Source organism: Erithacus rubecula (assembly GCF_903797595.1).
Source record: "Erithacus rubecula genome assembly, chromosome: 17".
Taxonomy (NCBI): Eukaryota; Metazoa; Chordata; class Aves; order Passeriformes; family Muscicapidae; genus Erithacus; species Erithacus rubecula.
Window position 1 is genome coordinate 7,722,744 of NC_136669.1, and position 17,836 is coordinate 7,740,579.

A 17,836-nucleotide genomic window follows, 5' to 3' on the forward strand; every position below is an offset into this window, starting at 1 on the left:
GGCGCGGTCCTCCCGGGGCCGGCCATAGAGACGCAGCGCGGCGATCATAGAGATGCGCGGGGCGGAGCGCCCCCGGCTGGGCCGCTCTGGCTGCCTCTCGGTGGTGACTGTGAGGCGCAGGAGGACCCCGGGCTGCTCGGGGGTCGCGAATACATTTGGGGTCCGCAGGTCCTTCCTTGCTGTGGGGACATGGGGACCTCGGGCTCTGCAGCTCGGGCTGTGGGGACATGAGGGACCCCAGGGCCGTTCCTGCTGCCTCTGGATGTGGGGACATGACGGGACCTCTGCTCATTCCCGACCCCGCTGCTGATTTCTGTGGGATTTTCCCAGGACAAACACTTCCCGTGGGCTGCAAGCAGCATTTCCATGATTCATCAGTTGGACAGCTCCGCCTCTTGGTTTAATTTTTAATTTTATACCCCAGCTGTGCGTTTTCCCAGGTGAACTGGGGGCGATTGGGGAAATAAAAGTGTTAAAAACGTACTTGAAGCACTGCAGACACCGGGATTTTGTATCCATTAGAGCAGGAGCACAAACGAGTTCGGTGTAATAGAAATAAATTTTTATTTGCTATAGTTCCACCTGTCCGGAGCCAGCCCAGGTGAGCTGGGGTCACACCTGGGTGGAAAATGTGTCCAGGAAATTTATCCTGCTGGGGGAAATGTGTCCTGATCCTGCCCTCACAGCTGCTCACGATTGAAATCCTCCGTTCTGGGGGTGCAGGGATGGGAATTTGGGAATTGCGGCTGCTTGGACAGGAGAGGGTGCTCCAGGAGCATGGGAAAATGCTTTAACAGCAGCCATGTTCCTCTGGAAATGGGAAAAAGGGGGAAAAATAGGGATAAAATCTTCTTTGGCGACAGCACAGAGGAACATACAGGATGTTTTTCAAAGTTTGCTGTCTCCCACTTTGTTTTTTCCCTCACAGATCCCTGCTAAGTGACCAAGGTAGGATCACTGAGTTTGGGGAGGGACCTCAAAGCCCACCCAGTGTCACCCCTGCATGGGCAGGGACACCTGCCACTATCCCAGGGTGTTCTGAGCCCTGTCCAGGGACACTGCCAGGGATCCAGGGGCAGCCACAGCTGCTCTGGGAATTCCGTCCCAGCCCTTCATCACCCTCACAGCCGGGAATTCCTTCCCCATATCCCATCTAACCCTTTTCCTGGCTCTCCAGTTCATGGCAAAATTCCTACTGAATTCCTTGCATCTTCCTGGAAGATCGGATTAGCACCTTTATGGTTCCAATCTTCTTTCTTTCCCCTGAATTCCTTGTCATTTGAGTCAAAAGTTGCACTTTGTTTTCTCTCAGCCATAAACAATGATTTCAGGACAAAACAACTCTTCAAACAGATCATTAAAACATCCCATCATGTTCATGTGCCTCCATTAACGACATCTATGCCATCAAATAAATTAAGTAATAGGTTTGTTAAGTGTTTGGGAGCAGATAATGCAGGATTTGAATGGTTTGGATCATTGGGTACCACAGGTAATATTTACTTTCTCCTAGAGAGCCCCATTTATCCCTCTCGAGCTGGAGTGGGATAACACACATCTTGTAATCAGCCCTGAAGTGTGTTTGGGTGGGGCTGTGTGGAATCATTAGGAATGACTGGGGATGCTGGCTGTAATTACTCCAGGAAATGTTCCCCGAATTAATGACACTGTTGAAAATGTTTTTGTGCCCCAACTGCATCACCCAGTTTTGAAGAGCAATTAGCATGAAATGAGCTGGAGGCTGCTGGCAGTGCTGTGCTGTCCTGAGTGTCACTTGGCTGGGGAGTGACACCATGGCTCAGGACCACAAGCATACCTGAGGAACTGGGGTGGAAAAGGACATTACTCATTGCCAGGACAATGGGACATGGACACCCTGCAGGAGTTTGGACATTTCAGAGTTCAGCTCTGATTGGTGACATCACTTCCCACCAGATCAGGGCTGATCCAAAGCCCTGATCCTGCAAAGTGTGTCCATAGCACCCCAGGAGTGTGTGATGTTCCTGGTCCTGCTGTTATCCAGGCAGGCAGCAGCTCCTCAGCTGGGGCATTTTCTGGTTTTGGGATGATATTTGTTATAATCAGTGTCTGGAGGGGAAACCACTGAACATTCTGTGTCTCTTCATGGTGCAGGGGAACTTCCCCCAGCACTGTCAGCTCGAGCCAGGTCAGATCCCACCCTCAATTTTCAGATCCGGGGATTTTGTTTGGAACAAAACCCACATAAAGATATCATAGAATGGCCTGGGCTCAAGGAAGGAGCCATGAAGATCATCTGTGTTTCTTCCAGCACAGGCTGGAGGCCAGATCCATCCCTGACCTCTACAGCCACCACGGGATGACCCATCCTAGCCCAGATCCCAGATTTTGGCACATTGTCATTGGCAAAGTTGGGTGTTCTTAACTGCTGCCTCTTGTTCTTCCTCCACAGCACCCCAGAGAGCAGCTTGGAGCAGCCCTTCCATGGCACCAGGGAACCTTCATGTTGGATATTGGGAAAATTCCTCCATGGAAAGGGAAGGAACACTCCAGGGCAGTGTTGGAGTCCCATCCTTGGGTGTGGCACTTGGGGACACGAGTTAGTGGTGGCCCTGGAAGTGCTGGGAGCATGGTTGGACTAAATGGTTTTGGAGCTCTGTTCCAACCTCAGTGATTCTATGATTCCATGACTTTTCCAGCAGTTGGACACATCTTTCCACAGCTGTAAAATGCCAAAAAACCCTTCTCTGTTCCATTTTGAAATCATTACACAGGGTATTCCCACTCTCCTGGCATTCCCACCATCATCAAGCAGCACAAAGAATTGCTGAAAAAGCCAACATTGAAACCTTCAAACTTCACCAAAGCCTGTTTCACCCTTCTGGAGAACCATCCTCCTGCTGCCTGTGAGTCATGTGTTGAGATTAATTTATTTTGTGGTGCAGAGAGGTTTTTATAACCCTGTTTGAAAGGATTGAATCATTCTTTGTTGATGATTTAAAGATGCTGGTTTATTTCTCTGGTGATTGCAAATGAAAGCTGGATCTTAGCACTGAGTGTGATCCCAAAAAATAAAGAAATAAAATTTTATAGAATTAACTAGGTTCTAAATATCTTAGTTGGTGCTTAGTTCTATATGTTGGCCAGCTGGGAATGTTTCCTTCCCAAGAAAAAGGGTTAATATTGACACTTGGGATAGTTGATTTCCATGTTATCCCATATGAACTACAGGAAAAGCCCGTTCTCCAGTCATTTCATCAGCAATAAATGCACTTTGGAATAATTGATCAGTGTGGAGATGAGCACATCAAAGCCATTCCATTCAGCAGAGCCACAGATCCAATATTTATAGTTCAGCACTGAGATCCTGTCCAAGTGTAGAACTAAAAGTTAAGCCTTGGATTAATTTCCCATTCCCAGCTTGGTGCCGACACAGCTCATTTGCAGCCAAGGCTCTCAGTGCAGAGTGGGGAAATTTGTCTTCATTTGATAAAGTTTCTGCTGAAATGATGATTTTTTCAGTGTTTTATCTTAAGGAAAATAAGTCTCAGCCAGCCTCTGAGCAGTGGCTTCTCACAGGTGCTTCATTGCATGGAATCCTGGAATAGTTTTGGGGTTTGAAGCCTATTCAGATCAACTCAAACACCTTCCACCATCCCAGGGTGCTCCAAGCCCTGTCCAAGTTGTTCTTGGGCCCTTCCAGGGATCCAAGGGCAGCCACAGCTTCTCTGGGAATCTGTGCCAGAGCCTCCCCACTTTCCATGGAGAAATTCCTTCCCAATATCCATCTCTGCCCTCTGGCACTGGGCAACCATTCCCTTGTCCTGGCTCTCCAGGCCCTTATCCAAAGTTGCAGCAGGGGAGGTTCAGGTTGGATATTAGGGAAAATTTCTTTATGGAAAAAAACTGTCAAGCTCTGGCACAGGCTGTCCAGAGCAGGAGTGGAGTCACCACTCCTGGAAGTACTCAGAAAATGTGTGGATGTGGCACTTGGGAACACGGGTTAGTGGTGAACAAGGTGGGTGGTTTGATGGTTGGACATGGGAATCTTAGGGGACTTTTCCAACCTTAACCTGTGCAGATTTGCTTGAAGGCAGATTTATTCTCATCTACACCCCTTTGAGCCCTCCAACCATCTCACACATGTATGCTGGGGAGCCTCACCCAATTAAATTTCAGGAAAACAGGAGAGCTCTTGGGAGTTGTGTGGGCTTTGGTTAAGAGATCTCAGAACTGTCAAACAGAGGATTCATCTCCCAACTCTTTCTCCTCACAGCAAACACTGCAGAGCAGAGCCAAATTTACTCTGCACTTCACACATCTGGGTATTAATTCTGGTGGGGTTGGGAATTACTTCCAGGAGAAAGACTGACTCATGGGCTGGAGGATCTGCTCACATTTCAGATACCAGCCCATGGCATCTTCTCTCCCTCTTCTTTGAGTTTTTGTGTTTGCTGCTTGCCTGAGGCATCATCCCACCTCATGGGGAATTTCTGATCATGGTTCCTTGAAGGTGTTATGTCACACACAAACTGCTCTGTGATGCTGCTGCTGCAGCCCTTGATGTGTCTGGAGACTTCTGATCTTCTGCCAAGCACAGGAGATCCAAAATACAAGGTGGGGTGGGCCATGGTGTCTCACAGTCCTTCCTCTCACCCAAGGGGCCCCACCAGAGCTTCTCCAGCTGATGAGTCACCCCAAGAGTGAAGGGTCACTCCTGCAGCTTGTAGGATGATAGACAAATTCATTAAGCTGGAGGTGAGGACCCTTCAGTGGGTTTGGTGAGTCTGGACCTCTGTTTGGTTCTGGTGTCCCATCAGTGATTCAGTGATTCCCTCCCTGTACCTGGGTTTGAAGCAGAAATAATTGACTGACTCACCTGGGACTTAACTATTGTCTGTAAAGGGCTTTGAAATCCTAATCCCAAAAAAGGGTCAATGCCTTGAGAGTGTGGGTGATTGTGACGTGGTTGTGACTTCAGAATCCAAGTGAGGAAACAAATTCCCCTGGCTTGGAGCAGCAACTCCATGAAGCTCTGCACAAGTATCGCAAGTCTGTGGGGCTTTTTCCTTACCTTTGTGCTAATGGATCCATTGTTTCATGTAAAGGTTTCTCATACTCCTGTTCTATCCTGTGTGACATTTACAGTACTCTTTGTTCCATTAGCAAAGTAATTTGAGATGCTTTATTATCCTTTGGAGACTTCACTGCCTTCTGTTTAACTTCCACGTGACTGGACCCTGAAGAAAAAAACCTCTTAAAATAGTGTGTGAGGCTAAAAATAGTAAGGAGTGAGTTGTGTCTTAGGAGTCAAATAATTAATTTAGTGCACTTTAGCAAGATCTGCAACATTAGGAAACACCCCTTGTTGTTTCCTCTTTCTCTTCAGAGCCGCCAAAGCCTGCAGCAGCTTTCTCAGGGAGTCAAGGTGTGTTTTACCTCACAGCTTGAAACAGTAATTTGTTTGTAGCAACTACAGCTCCTTTATTTCAGAGGAACAGACAAATAGCATTTAATCACGTTCTGAATCACCGGGGGCAGGAATTGCTCCGTGATCCGAGTTTGTTACACAAGGACACACTCTAGATGCAAGAAAATGGCAAAGGTTGTTACTGCTGGGGCTTTCTGCCACCACAGCACCTGAGGGACCGAGGCTGTTTGGGCTGAGTGCCTCATCCCAGCCCCACACAGACACTGTTCTGATTCCTCAGGAGCTCAGCAGTGGGGTGGGTGTTGGAAAACATCAGGATTTACCGAGCCACATGTGTGGGAATATCTTTTTCTTGCCATCAAGACTTTGCTCACTCCCAGGTTGAAGTAATGCAGGAGGCAGTGGGGATGTGATTCTGGGAAAGGAGGTGAAGTGCAGGAGTTTGCTGTCTGGGCGGAGAGGCAGCAGTGGGGAAAAGCAATGACTGGGCAGCCAGGCAGGGTGTTCATCGTGTCATGTTTTTGAGTGGGATCTGCAGACCCAGCTCTCTCAGCTGCTGAGCTTCCAACCTTGTCTGAAGTCACCTCCTCACAGCTGTGCTCCAGCTTGAGAGGTGCCTGATATGGGATGGGCAGCAAAACTCATCCCTTCTCCAACCTCCACTTTTGTTTTGTTCCTCCAGCTGACTTCACAGCAGTGAAGCTGCTTTTGGCTGATTTGTGCCCATCTCTCCAAGGCCAGCCTGCACAGGAAGGCAGAGCCAGGCAGTGTCCAGGTGAAGGTCCTTGCAGCAGGACACTCCAAGTTACTTGGGCCAAACTTCTGTTCCCTTGTGTGGTCTTTGGCTGAACGCTCTGTGCCTCAGTTTCCCAGCCTGAAGAACAGGATGATCCCAATTAGCAGAGTTAGATGAGTTTGCAGAGTGCAGGAGGGCAGGCTTTGTTCCTCTTATCCCAAGTGATGTCACCTCCATCCTCTCATCCTCCCACAGTGACATGCTGGAGAGCCCAAATGGCCAAAAAATGTCATGTATAGAACAGGTATTAATGCCCAAGAGTGCAGAGACCCCATTGCAGCTCTGGCCTCTCTGATTGCTTTGTTTTCCTGCTTGGCTGAGTTGCTAACCTTCCAATAAACACCAGAGTCATTATCATAAAAATGTGGAAAATGCTGTCATTAAACCCCACCGGTTTCGCTTTCAAGTGTCTCTTTCTGGGACATCAAATTCATTTAGCTCATTCTCCAAAGCCACAAATCCTGAGTGGCTGCAGTAATGTGTGTGGTGGGAGGTGAGAGCACAGCAGGAATTAAATCGGGTGAGAGGCTCTTCAGAGAGCTCGGCTGGGTTTATTGCAGGGGTGAAGATGTGATGCCTCCAGTTGCTCACCCCTCTCTCCCCTCAGCCGTGGGGTCCCTTGGGGTATTTTCCAAAAACCCCAGTTCATGCTCTGGAGCTGTGCTGGAATGGTGGGTGCAGTGCAGAAATCTGAGGTAACCCCTGGAGAACCTGAGCATCCAGCAAGATGGGAGTTTCAGCAGACCTTCTTACAAAAAGAGTGATTTTGTTCCAAAATAAAAGAATAAAACCTTAAATCCTTTCAGCAGCACAGCTGTGTGATAAATCCCTATGGTTAGGTTTCTCAGAGAAGCTGGGGCTGCCCCATCCCTGGAAGTGTTCAAGGTCAGGTTGGACAGGGCTTGGAGCAGCCCAGGATAGTGGAAGGTGTCCCTGCCCCCAGCAGAGGGTGGATCTGGGTGACCTTTATGGCCACTTCCAACTCAAACCATTCCAGGATTCTGTGATTCAGTGATGATCCCCTTCCCCTCAGCAAATGTGGAATGACATCATTAAGGGTTCATCCCAGCACTGGGATGGCTGAGCTGTGTCTGTGTGGTTGGGAAATGTGATGTTGGAGCTAAAATCTGAGGGTTTAAATAAAACATAAAAGTGGAGTTTCCAAAAGTGTTTGGGTTTAGCTGGACCCTGCCCTGGGTCGATAAACCCTGCAGCTTATACAAATGACCTGAGAGGCTGAAATCTCAAATTCCTGTGAGTCTGTACATAGGAACCAGGACTTGTTCAAAAGTTTTTGATCTCCCAAAAATAATCAGGATTTTGCTCCTCTGGGGGAGTTCCTGGCACAAGCCCACCCCGGAGCAGCTCGGTGCCATGTGCCCGTTGACGTGCTACGGTATTTGCGGAGCACCGGCTTCTGCGAGGGGAAGAAGAATCCTAAAATTATCTTTACTTACTTAGAATATAAATAGAAGACAAATTGCTTATCAGCTGTTTCGTTGGAAAGATATTTAAAAATACTTGGGAGAGGAAACGTGCACTCTGCTGGAGATCCGGAGCAGCACCGTATCCTGAGGGTCTCGGCGCCTTGCGGACAGAGCTGCTGGCTGTCTGCAGGGATCATTCCTGGGAGGAAAGGGTTCCGTTTATGGAGAGTTTATCAGGGTGACAAGTTATCCAAGTCATGCCAAAAGCACACAGAAAAGACACTTCAGGCAGATCCCTGGGAATGAGAAAATCTTCTGTTCCTGGCTGGGAAGGTGGAGCCCACGTTGGAGTGTGGCTGCAGTGAAACAAGAGCAGCTAAACCTGCCTTTGTTTGGGCACAGGGCAGGTGCAGAACAAGCCAAGAGGGCATTGGGTGCTTCCAAATGGATCCTTTCCTGGTGGGGAGGAGGAAGTGGAATGGAATAGAGCTGGCAGTGCGTGTCCCATGCTGGGTGACCCCCAGGGATGCACTGGGCTGCTCCAGAGCTGTACTGCTGCCATTCATTAATGGCTCTATTAAACATGAAAGTGCTGAGGCCCTGCTAATGTTCAGAGCACTCAAGGGGTGACCAAAATAGCCCATCCAGCACAGGGATTGGCTCAGAGTGAGATGGGAGCCAGCCACAACCTTACTGTAAACCTGGGAGCTTCCAAGAACTTGAGCCATGGAGGAGTTGGACTCTGCTCTGGTTCATTACAGGAACGAGTTGTGCTCTGCACAGACGTAACTTCCAGCATCCTCTCATGAAAGACTGAATTCCCCTCTTGCTGACAGGGATTTGCATTCACTCCCAGCCTTCTCAGAAGAGGGAAATCGAGATGCTCCACACTGACATTGCTCATCCTGGCATGCTGTGATCCCTGTGGGGACAAGGGGCTGGTTCCTACAGGAACCTCCTGGCTCCTACGGGAGGAGGATGTTGCTTGGCTGAGAACCCACACTCTGAGGGGTCCCCATCATGGCTCTGTCCCCAGTGTGAGCCTGGAAAAACATCCCCCAGAGTGGAGGGGCACAGAACACCAACAGCTGCAGGCTGGGCTGACAGAGAAAGTTTCCATTGGGAACTTGTTCTTTTTGGGTGGGAGAAGATGGGGCTGGATGGTGGAGGACTGGGGGATCCCAATGAGGAGAAGCAGCCTGGATGGGATTCCTTTGGACCATGTTAAAATAAAATCTACTAGGAGAAATTCCAACCTTTGCTCAGAGCAGCTGCGGCTGCCCCTGGGTCCCTGGAAGTGTCCCAGGCCAGGTTGGACAGGGCTTGGAGCAGCCTGGGACAGTGGAAGGTGTCTGTGCCCAGGGCAGAAGGTCGAATGGGATGGGCTTTAAGATCCTTTCCAAACCATTCCATAATTCTAAAATGCTGGGATTAAAACTAATCAAGTTACTGTGTGACCTGAAAAACACCCCGGAAATTATTTAGTCCTAGTTCAGCATATAGAGCCAAGAACTTCCCTAATAAACAGGAGGAACTGGAATTGCTCTCTGATGAGCATCAACTTGACCTGCTTGGTTTCATTAAGGAATCTGGGAGAGCAAAATCAGCTGACTGGAAAGGCAGAATTGATGGTGATATGATATTTAGGAAGAGCTGAGTGGCGGAAGAGGAGGGCAAGCAACCTGACAAACCCACTGCAAACGGTCCTGAGCACTTCACCGCGGGGAACACGGAGGATGCTCACGGATGCTTGGGATGCTCCAGGCTGCGGGGGAATGCCCAGAGGATGCTCCAGGCCATGGGGAGGATGCTGCAGGCTGCAGGGAAGATGCCCACGGCCTCTCGGGTTGCTCTGGGTGTCGGGGGGATGCTCAGGGATGCTCAGATGATGCTCGAGGCCACGGGGAGGATGCGAACGGCAGCACGGGGGATGCTCAGGGATGCGCGGGATGCTGCGGGTTGCAGGGAGACGCTCAGGGATGCTCAGAGGATGCTGGGGGCCATGGGGAGGGTACCGGCATCCCGGGGGGGAGGGGGGGCTGCCGGGGCGGAGCCGCGGGGCCCCTCCCGACGGCGCTATAAACCGGCGGGGCTCGGGCGCGGGGCAGCCGTCGCTGGGGTGCCCGGGGCCGGGCACAGCCCTGCCCGCAGCCTGCCCTGCACCATGGCGAGGGGACAGCTGTCGGGGGGCACCTGGGGAGCCCTGGTGCTGCTGGGGCTGATGCTGCCGGCCGCCCCGGCGGGCGCCTGGTACAAGCACGTCGCCAGCCCCCGGTACCATACGGTGGGGCGAGCCTCGGGGCTGCTGATGGGGGTCCGCCGCTCTCCCTACCTCTGGCGACGGGAGCTGGCGGCAGAACCGCCGCGGCATCCCGGGACCCCCGCCGGGGACAGCCCCGCACCCCCGGGGGAGAACCCCCCGGATTCTGCCCCGGCCCCGCCGCCGCCGCCCGGCCCCGGGCGCCTCCTGCAGCGGCTGCTCCGGCGGGGCTGGGGCTGGGGGCGCCCCCGGCCGGACCCCGCCCGACCCCCGCCCGGCCCCCGCCAGCCTCAGGTAACGCGCGGCCCGACGGGCGGGGGGATCCGGGGGATCCGGGCGATTCGGGATGCTCCAGGGTGTGATCCATGCGTGTGGAGCCCTGCGGTCACTCTGGGGGTGCGGGGGGGTCACCGGGCCATGGGGAGTGTGGAGCCTTGCAGGGGTTTCATCAGGAAATTGCAGTTCAGGGGTGGCACCAGGTAAGTGCGTGTTTGGAAGGGCTGCACTTCGCCTTTAGGACAGAAAAAGATGTAGGTGATGTGGTTGAAGGTCAGGTCGGACCTGTGGAAGTTGTTCCTGCCCACGGAGGATCTTTAAGGTCCCTTCCAACCCTTCCAATTCAGGGCTGTAGGATTTCTGTGCCCTGCATTCGCTGCATCCCAAACCCGCAGGCTGTGGGACATGGGGTGTCCATGGGGTGTCCATGGGGTGTCCATGGGGCTGGCAGCCTGGTGATGCTGGGATGCTCCCAGCACGGTCCTCCCCGCTCAGGACCCTTCTCCTGCCCCTCGGGGCTCAGCCAGGCTGCTGGGACTGCCTCGGGGCTGGCTCCAGCCTTTACATTTCATTCCTCCTATGTAAAGCTGGAGCCGACATCCAGCTGAAATCCACCGAGGCTTTTAGCTGTGGGATCCGCCCCTGAAACATGTAGCTGTATTCCTCCCTCACTTCATTTTTTTGAATCTGGGATTAAAATCATTTTGGGAAAGCCCACATAGGTCAGCCCAGCCCTGAATACTTCTCTGCTGTCCGGGGTACCACAGGCTCTGACCTGGCTACACTCGTGCATCCCTCTGATTTCCCAGGCAAATTCCTACTGGGATCCCTGTGGGCAGGTCCAAACCTGAAATTCGGGTCTGTGTGGGGTTCATCTGTGTGGGGTTCATCTGTGTGGGGTTTATCTGTGTGGGGTTTATCTGTGTGGGGTTTATCTGCATGCATGGTGGCAGAAATGGAATCTGCAGATCAGATCTGAACCTGTGGAGGTGGAGGTTTAATGAAAATTGTGAATGGAGCTGCAGTTTAAACACTGCACTGAGGGGAAACGGGGTCCCATGTGGGGAGGGAGGTAGTGCTGGAGCTGGATACTCCAAAATAATCCATCCCTCTTCTCCTTGCAGCTCCTCCCGCTCGAAGACCTGGCTCTGAGGCGCTGACAGACATGCTGGAGATGCTTCCTGTGCCAGACCAGAGGCCCAGGTGGGATCTGCTCACCTGGCTGGCAGGGAAGGCTCTCCTCAGATCTCTCTGACCTCTCTGAAACCACACAGACAATGACATCCCAAAAAATCTGATTTCTCACAGCCGCTGCCCAGCTGCAGTGGTAAATTCATCTTGTTTCCAGGTCAGCCTTGTGCTATGGACTCGGGGAGAAAGAAACAGGGGAGATATTTATTTTTGTTTATTTTTTTTACATTTCTGTACTGGCTTGTTTGCAGTCTGATAGAAACGTGTACTGTTCGCTTCCTTGGAACCTGCCCTCATTAAAATGAGATGTGATCAAAGGAAACTTTGGCTTCCTGGTGCTGTTGTAGGGTCTTGGTGAGGTTTTTTTGAGAGCAAAACCTGGTCTGGCTCTGCACGGGGCAGACACGTCAGCTGTTGGGTCACTCCCAGATTTTTCTGACATGATTTAACTCCTTGACACATTTTTTTTCTGCAGTTTTACAGTAAATGTCTTTTACTGCCTGTCTGGGAGTCACTGCCAGGCCAAGTGCCAACTCAGATGACAGAATTTCAGGATATTTCCTCAACTGGGCTGTACAAAATCTCTGCGAGCCCTCACTGCTCTGCTTGTGTTTTGCCTGCTCAGAATTTAATTTTTGTTTATTCCCACTGATGGAAATACATATCAATCCCCATTAAAACAGGGAGAAGCCTCAGGGCAGGAACATGTGGGGAAGGGGGTTGGAGCGGGTGGGATCTGGGATTTAGAGAAAGCTGAGGTTTGAGGGGCTGAGTCTGGCACTGCTGAGCTTTAACCTGCCAGAGGATTTTGCAGGAAATTTGACAAAAAGAAACATTTCCACCCCTTTTAGGTGAACCCCCTGCTCCTGCCAAGGTTTGTGCTGCCTTTTTTTTGGGTCTGGAAGGAAAAACCCCTCGTGGGGCTTGTCAGGGGAGCCAAGCCCTCCCTGCCAGCTCCCCTTGCCCCAGGGGCTGCTGTCACCCTTCCCTGGCTCTCAGGGAGAATTTCAGGAGCTGTAACCCATGCAGGATCATTCTCTCCCAGTTGTTTCCCCACCTCCATGTCCCCTCTCCTTCCCACTCCCACGATTTTCCAATTCCTGCCCTTTGATGGTTTGGTGCTTGGATGGGCCACATGAGACACAATTGCTGCGTTTTAATCCATCCTTGTCAGGAGCCAGCAGCCCCTGGAGTGGCCTTGAGGCCAATTTCTCCAGGAAAAGAAGGGATAAAATGAGGTAGAACATGTAAAGCTCTGCTTTGAACAGGAGGGAGCACAGAGGGTGAAGGATGATGGGATGAGACCCTCGTGTGTTGGAAGCAAACACTTGAACATGTCAGGTGCTGGAGTGAACTCAGAGAGACATTCAGTGAACAACAAACCCTTCACTCCTCACCTTGGAAAAGCATTTTTCCTGTAGAGCAAGAGCTGATTCCTCACCAGGGCTGTAAAATAATTTTCTCTGTGCTCTGGTTTCTCTGGAGACATCTGCGCCTTCCCTGGGGGTCAATGAGCCAAATAAAAAGGAAGAAAGCTTAAAAGGCTTAAAAAAGGCAATTAATTACCGTTCCACCTCAGGGCAGGACCCAGCCATCCCTAATGGATGTTAGTCTGATCCCTTCTAAAGGCTGATCCTGAGGGAGATCCACATTCCCCTTGCTCCTCCCCATCACATCCCCTCACTCCGAGGGGCTGCATGCTCAGACCATGGGGCTCCCACTGTTTGGGCCACAGGGAATCCCTGTCCAGGCCCCTGAGAGTGCTCCAAAATGAAACACAGCCACAGGGGTGCTCAGGGGGAATGCCTACCTCTGGGATTTGCAGCTGGCAGCAAAGTGAAGGGACAAAAGCTTTAGAGAGGAGCATGGACAGGCCCAGAGCTGCAGCAGCACATCAGCCCCATTCGGGGTCCTGGGGCTCCCTGATCCTCCAGCTTTGCAGGGAGAACTGCAGCAGGGGGGTCAATTCCCAGCAGCACTTTGGGACCTGTAGGGGGCTCAGAAATCCCCAGTGCCAGTGGCACACACCGTCCCTTCCCTCCTGCCTCGTCCCCGAGCTGTGGGTGGACAGGGGTGACAGGAGCACCGGGAGTGCAGTGGCAGCCGGTGGCTTTCCCATGCCCTCTTGTGGTCACAGCGGCCACCACGGGGGCAGGATGAGCCCTGCCACCACCATGTGCCCATCCTTGCACCCTTGCAGAGTGGGAACTGCCCCAGCCAAGGGAAAAGGTTCTGGAAGGGAGAGATGCTCTGACTGTCCTGTCCGTGTGTGGGTTTGGGCAGCCCAGGGTTGAGGCTGCTCATGGTGCAGCACCCAGGCTCTGGGGCTGGATCTCCATCCCCAAGGCTGCCTTGGCACTCTGTGCTCCCAGAAGGGGCTGGGGATGCCCAGGTTGCCCAGGCAGTGCCAGTGGATGTGTTTTGGCCCAAGCCAAGGTGGGTGAATCCCAGTGACCAGGCAGGCAGGAAGATGTCCCACCCCAACCCGGGGCAGCTCCCTTTCCTTCCCGGCTCCCTGGCCTCTCCCAGGGGAGCAGCAGCAGCTGGTGGGAGCTTTGGGAAGGGCAGAGGCTGGGACAGGAACTGGCTGGCCCGGGGGAGCTGCTGTGAGCTCACACAATGCTCCCTGTGGGTACCAGGAGGAAGAAAACTCCCCAAGGAATTTCCTCCATCGTCAGCCCTGCTCTGAAGCTGTTCCTCAGGGATGCAGGCCAGGGCTGAGCACGTCTCTGGCTGTGGATGGAAATCCCCTGCACAGAGCTGGCTGTGCTGCATGGTCCCTGTGGGCTGCAGGACCTGGTGCTGATCCTCTGCCAGGGATCCCACACCTTCCACTGACACCAGCCAGAGAACCCATGGGGACTGGAGATTTGGGGCAGGAGCTGCAGGGATCAGGAGGTGACAGGACCTCTGTCTCCAGAATGTCCAGAGCACTGACAAATGACTGGCTTAGAGAACCCACAGATATGCCCAGCCCAGGGCTGTTCCTGGGGAGCCCAGGGGGAATTTCTGGATCAGGACCCTGCTGCAGGCCCCTCAGGTGTCCCCAGGCCCTGCCAGTCTGGAGGTGCCACCCCCATGTTGAGGGTACACAGGGCTGTGCTTGGGGAGTGCCACTCTGCTTTGGGGCAGCCAAGGGCACGTGCCACCAGGAGCAGAGGGGACAGGAACAGAGGGGACCTGTGCCACCAGCAGAGGGGACCTGAGCCACTGGGAACAGAGGGGACCTGTGCCACCAGGAGCAGGGGATGGATGCTTCAGGCCTGGTTGCCCCTGGAGATGGATGCTGCTGAGGATGAGTGCTGGCAGGGACAGAGGGTCCCAGAGCCAGTGCTGCTCTGACATCCATGTGGCAGGCATGGTGACATACCAGCATGACAGCAGCAGCAGCACCAGCTCAGGGGATGAGCTGTGCCAGCCCCAGCCTCCTCAGGATGCCTCTGGAGCTGCGTGATCCATGGGGTTTTCCTGTAGGCAGCAAACACATGCCAGCTCTTCCAGGGAAAGGTGTTGTCCTGCTGTCCTGCCTGGCAGAGGCAGTGGGTGTCTGTCCCACGGGAACTCTGGGTGTGGAGCAGGGTGGCTCGTGCTGGCTGTGGGAGCAGCATCCCTGGAATTCCCCCCGTGGAAGCCTCAGGTGTGGCCAGCCTGGCTGGGCCCGTGGCCAGCTCCAAACCTGCACAGCACCCAGCAGGACCAGCTCAGCTCCCTCAGCTCTGCCACCTCCTGCAGATAAAAAAGGAGCTGCCAGGTTGTGCAAGACAGATCTCCCAGCTCTCAGCAGTGTGGCTGAACTTTCTGGACTTTCACAACCCACAAAACCTTTAATTAATCCTCCTAATGATCAGTTCTCCTTCTATCCCCATCAATCTAACCTGGGAAATGTTTACAGCTCAATAGTGCCACACACAGAGGCTCAGGGAAAATGAGATGGTGTTTTTTTATGGGCTCTCCTCTCATTCCAGGCTCCTCTGGCAGCACAAATAAATCATCCCCTTTGAAATCATCCCCTGGGAGCAGCCAGGCCCAGCAGCCCCACACTGAGTGATGGTGAAACAAGGGAGGAATGAGCACAGAGCATCCGAGCCAGTGGGAAATCCCAAGACTTCATTTATTCCCACTTAGAGCTGATCACTGCAGTGGGAAAGGTTCTGCAGCTCCAGCAGGGACCATCCAGCACCAGGAGCATCCCTGAGCTGGGGCACAGCTCCCTGCACACCCAGCAGAAGGTGAAACCTGCCCTGGGAAGTGCAGCCTGGGGTGGAAAGCTGGGTGTGGATGAACACTGAGGAGGAGGAGTGGAGGAAGAAGCTCCCACAGCTGGGAAGGAGCCAGGAGAGCCAGGAGAGGTATCCAGCCCTGAGCTCAAGGGAGTGACTGACATCCCAGGAGAGGGATGGGCTGAGAGGGGACATGGAGAGGCCAAAATCTGCCCAAAGCCACTCATGGAGCCCTGAGTGAGGCACAGGGCTCACATCTCAGTGCAGAAGAGACCCAGAAAACATCCCAGCCCTCTGGAAGCTCTGGCACAGCCCAGCAACTCCTTCATCGACCATCCTCCTCCTCCTCCAAGAGCTCCTCATCCTCCCAGGGGAGGGACAAACCAGACTGAGCAGCCCTGGGTGATCAGCTGAGGATTTCCCAGCTTCTGAATGAAGATGGACTGTGTGGGCTCCCCAAAATCCCCACCTGGAGCTGCCAGCCAGCCTGGAGGGTGACTCTGATTTCCATAACTGGGAAAGTTTCCACAGCATCTGCATTTTGGATTAGTGTTTCAACAGCATCAGGCCCAAAGCACAGGGGGGATTCTCTGTCCTGAACCAAGTGCAGAGAGGGAATTGGAAGCAGATGTTGACCCAAAAGAGCTCCCAAACCTTTCCAAGCCACTGAACTCACAGGTCCCTGTGCTTCCAGGCAGGCCCAGTCTGGACTTAAATGTCTGCCCAAATCAAAACACACAGAAATTTAAATGGAAACATTCTGCCTGAGCAGGATCTGCTGGATTTACCCATTCCAGGGTGCAGGAACCTCTCTGTGCTCCCTCATTTTATTTTCAATGAGACTTGGGAGGATGGAAAGAACCAAAGGAATTTTGTACCTTGCTAGGATGCACCTTTGCACAATGTATTTTAATGTTCCTTCCAGCTCCTTCTCCATCAGCTGCAGTGAAAAAATGCAGAATTTCCCTGTGATTCACCTCCATGCCATGGGATGCACCAAGCTGTGTCCCAGGACAGACAGGGCAGCCCAGAGGCACAACCACAGCCCCTAAAGTAGAGGGATCACAAAATAAATGTTTTATTTTAGGCTCACGAGGTGCTCAGGCAAAGATCCAGTGCTGAGTCAGGGATCTACCAAGTCCCCTACATTCTCTACAATAAATAGATGGGTTTTTTTGAGGAAAGAATGACTTTTGGAGACACTGAGGTTGAAAAAATCAATATATCCAGGGAACACTTGAGAAAATGTTTGTATTTTAAGAAGAGCATTTAAAAAATTAATTCAAACAACTGTTTCCTCCCTTTTTTGAAATTTTTCCTTTTTTAATTTTTTTTTTAACTTTCATGCTCCCAACACTTTAAAAATTATATTCTGCAATGTTAAAATATTCACTCTGACCACCCGAAAGATTTTGTCCCACGGTGTTTTTATTGCACCGAATCAAAAGAAAAACTTTTTGGTTCAAATAAACTTGAAACAATTCTTTCTCCTCCCCCCTTCCCTCCAGTATTTTGGTTTAGCCAGTGAGTGGAAAAATCAATTATTCTCACTCCTCTAGCCTGATAAAAAGCTTCAGGACTCCACAAAGAGGCTCGAGGGAGCAGTTGTGTTGTACAGCAAATAAAAATCTCTGAGTTTCTCAGCTTTCCTCTTGTGTCACCCAGGATTTTGTGCTGAGGTTGGTGCTTCTGGACTGACACGGGGAGTGGAGGAGGCAAAACAATGCGGGACTAAAATATCTTCCCTTGGGGGGATGTCACATTGTCATGGTGGGACATCGCATTTTCCTTTGGTGGGACCTCATGCTGCCAATGTGTCTGGAGCCAGGGGCTGAGCCCAGTCCCACCCCACAGTGACACCCCAAGGGACAGCAGCCAGTGCCCCCCTGGTCTGCAGCTCCCTGCCTGCAGGGAATGGGGTGATTTTTCAGGATACAGTCCCCAAGCATTTTTTTGCTCCCAGGGTTTTTTTAAAGGGTGATTTTATGTATAACTGCAGTGGAAGTAGGGTTTTTAAAGCAAGCTACACATTAAAAATAAATCAATATTAATTTCTGGAGTCTTTTATTTCCAGCCTCCAGCTGGTTGCTGTGTTTGCTTCAGCACTGTAAAATCTGGTAGGAAAGGAGGAACTGCAGAGGAAGGCCTGAGAAGCTGTGCTGGAGGAATGTGACACTCAGTGCCATCACTGTGACAGCTGCTCTGGGTCGTGTCCTCCTTGTAAAAGGCTTCAAGGAAATGAAGGTGAGGAATGCA

General features: G+C 52.1%; 1 protein-coding gene across 1 annotated transcript; it reads left to right on the forward strand.

Annotated features, from left to right (window-relative positions):
* The first annotated feature begins 9,753 nt into the window (after positions 1 to 9,753).
* Positions 9,754 to 11,588, forward strand: NPW (neuropeptide W). The gene is made up of 2 exons (XM_079320973.1): positions 9,754 to 10,187; positions 11,294 to 11,588. Exons 1-2 carry the CDS (start codon positions 9,798 to 9,800, stop codon positions 11,327 to 11,329), a joined length of 426 nt encoding a protein of 141 aa, XP_079177099.1. The 5' UTR covers positions 9,754 to 9,797; the 3' UTR covers positions 11,330 to 11,588.
* Positions 11,589 to 17,836: the final 6,248 nt, after the last annotated feature.

What these genes read in the sequence shown, in the direction of transcription:
- NPW (XM_079320973.1), top strand. Translation starts at nt 9,798, where the DNA reads ATGGCGAGGGGACAGCTGTCGGGGGGCACCTGGGGAGCCCTGGTGCTG. An exon ending in CCGGCCCCCGCCAGCCTCAG is followed by an intron (nt 10,188 to 11,293) that starts GTAACGCGCGGC and finishes TTCTCCTTGCAG; the next exon opens with CTCCTCCCGCTCGAAGACCT.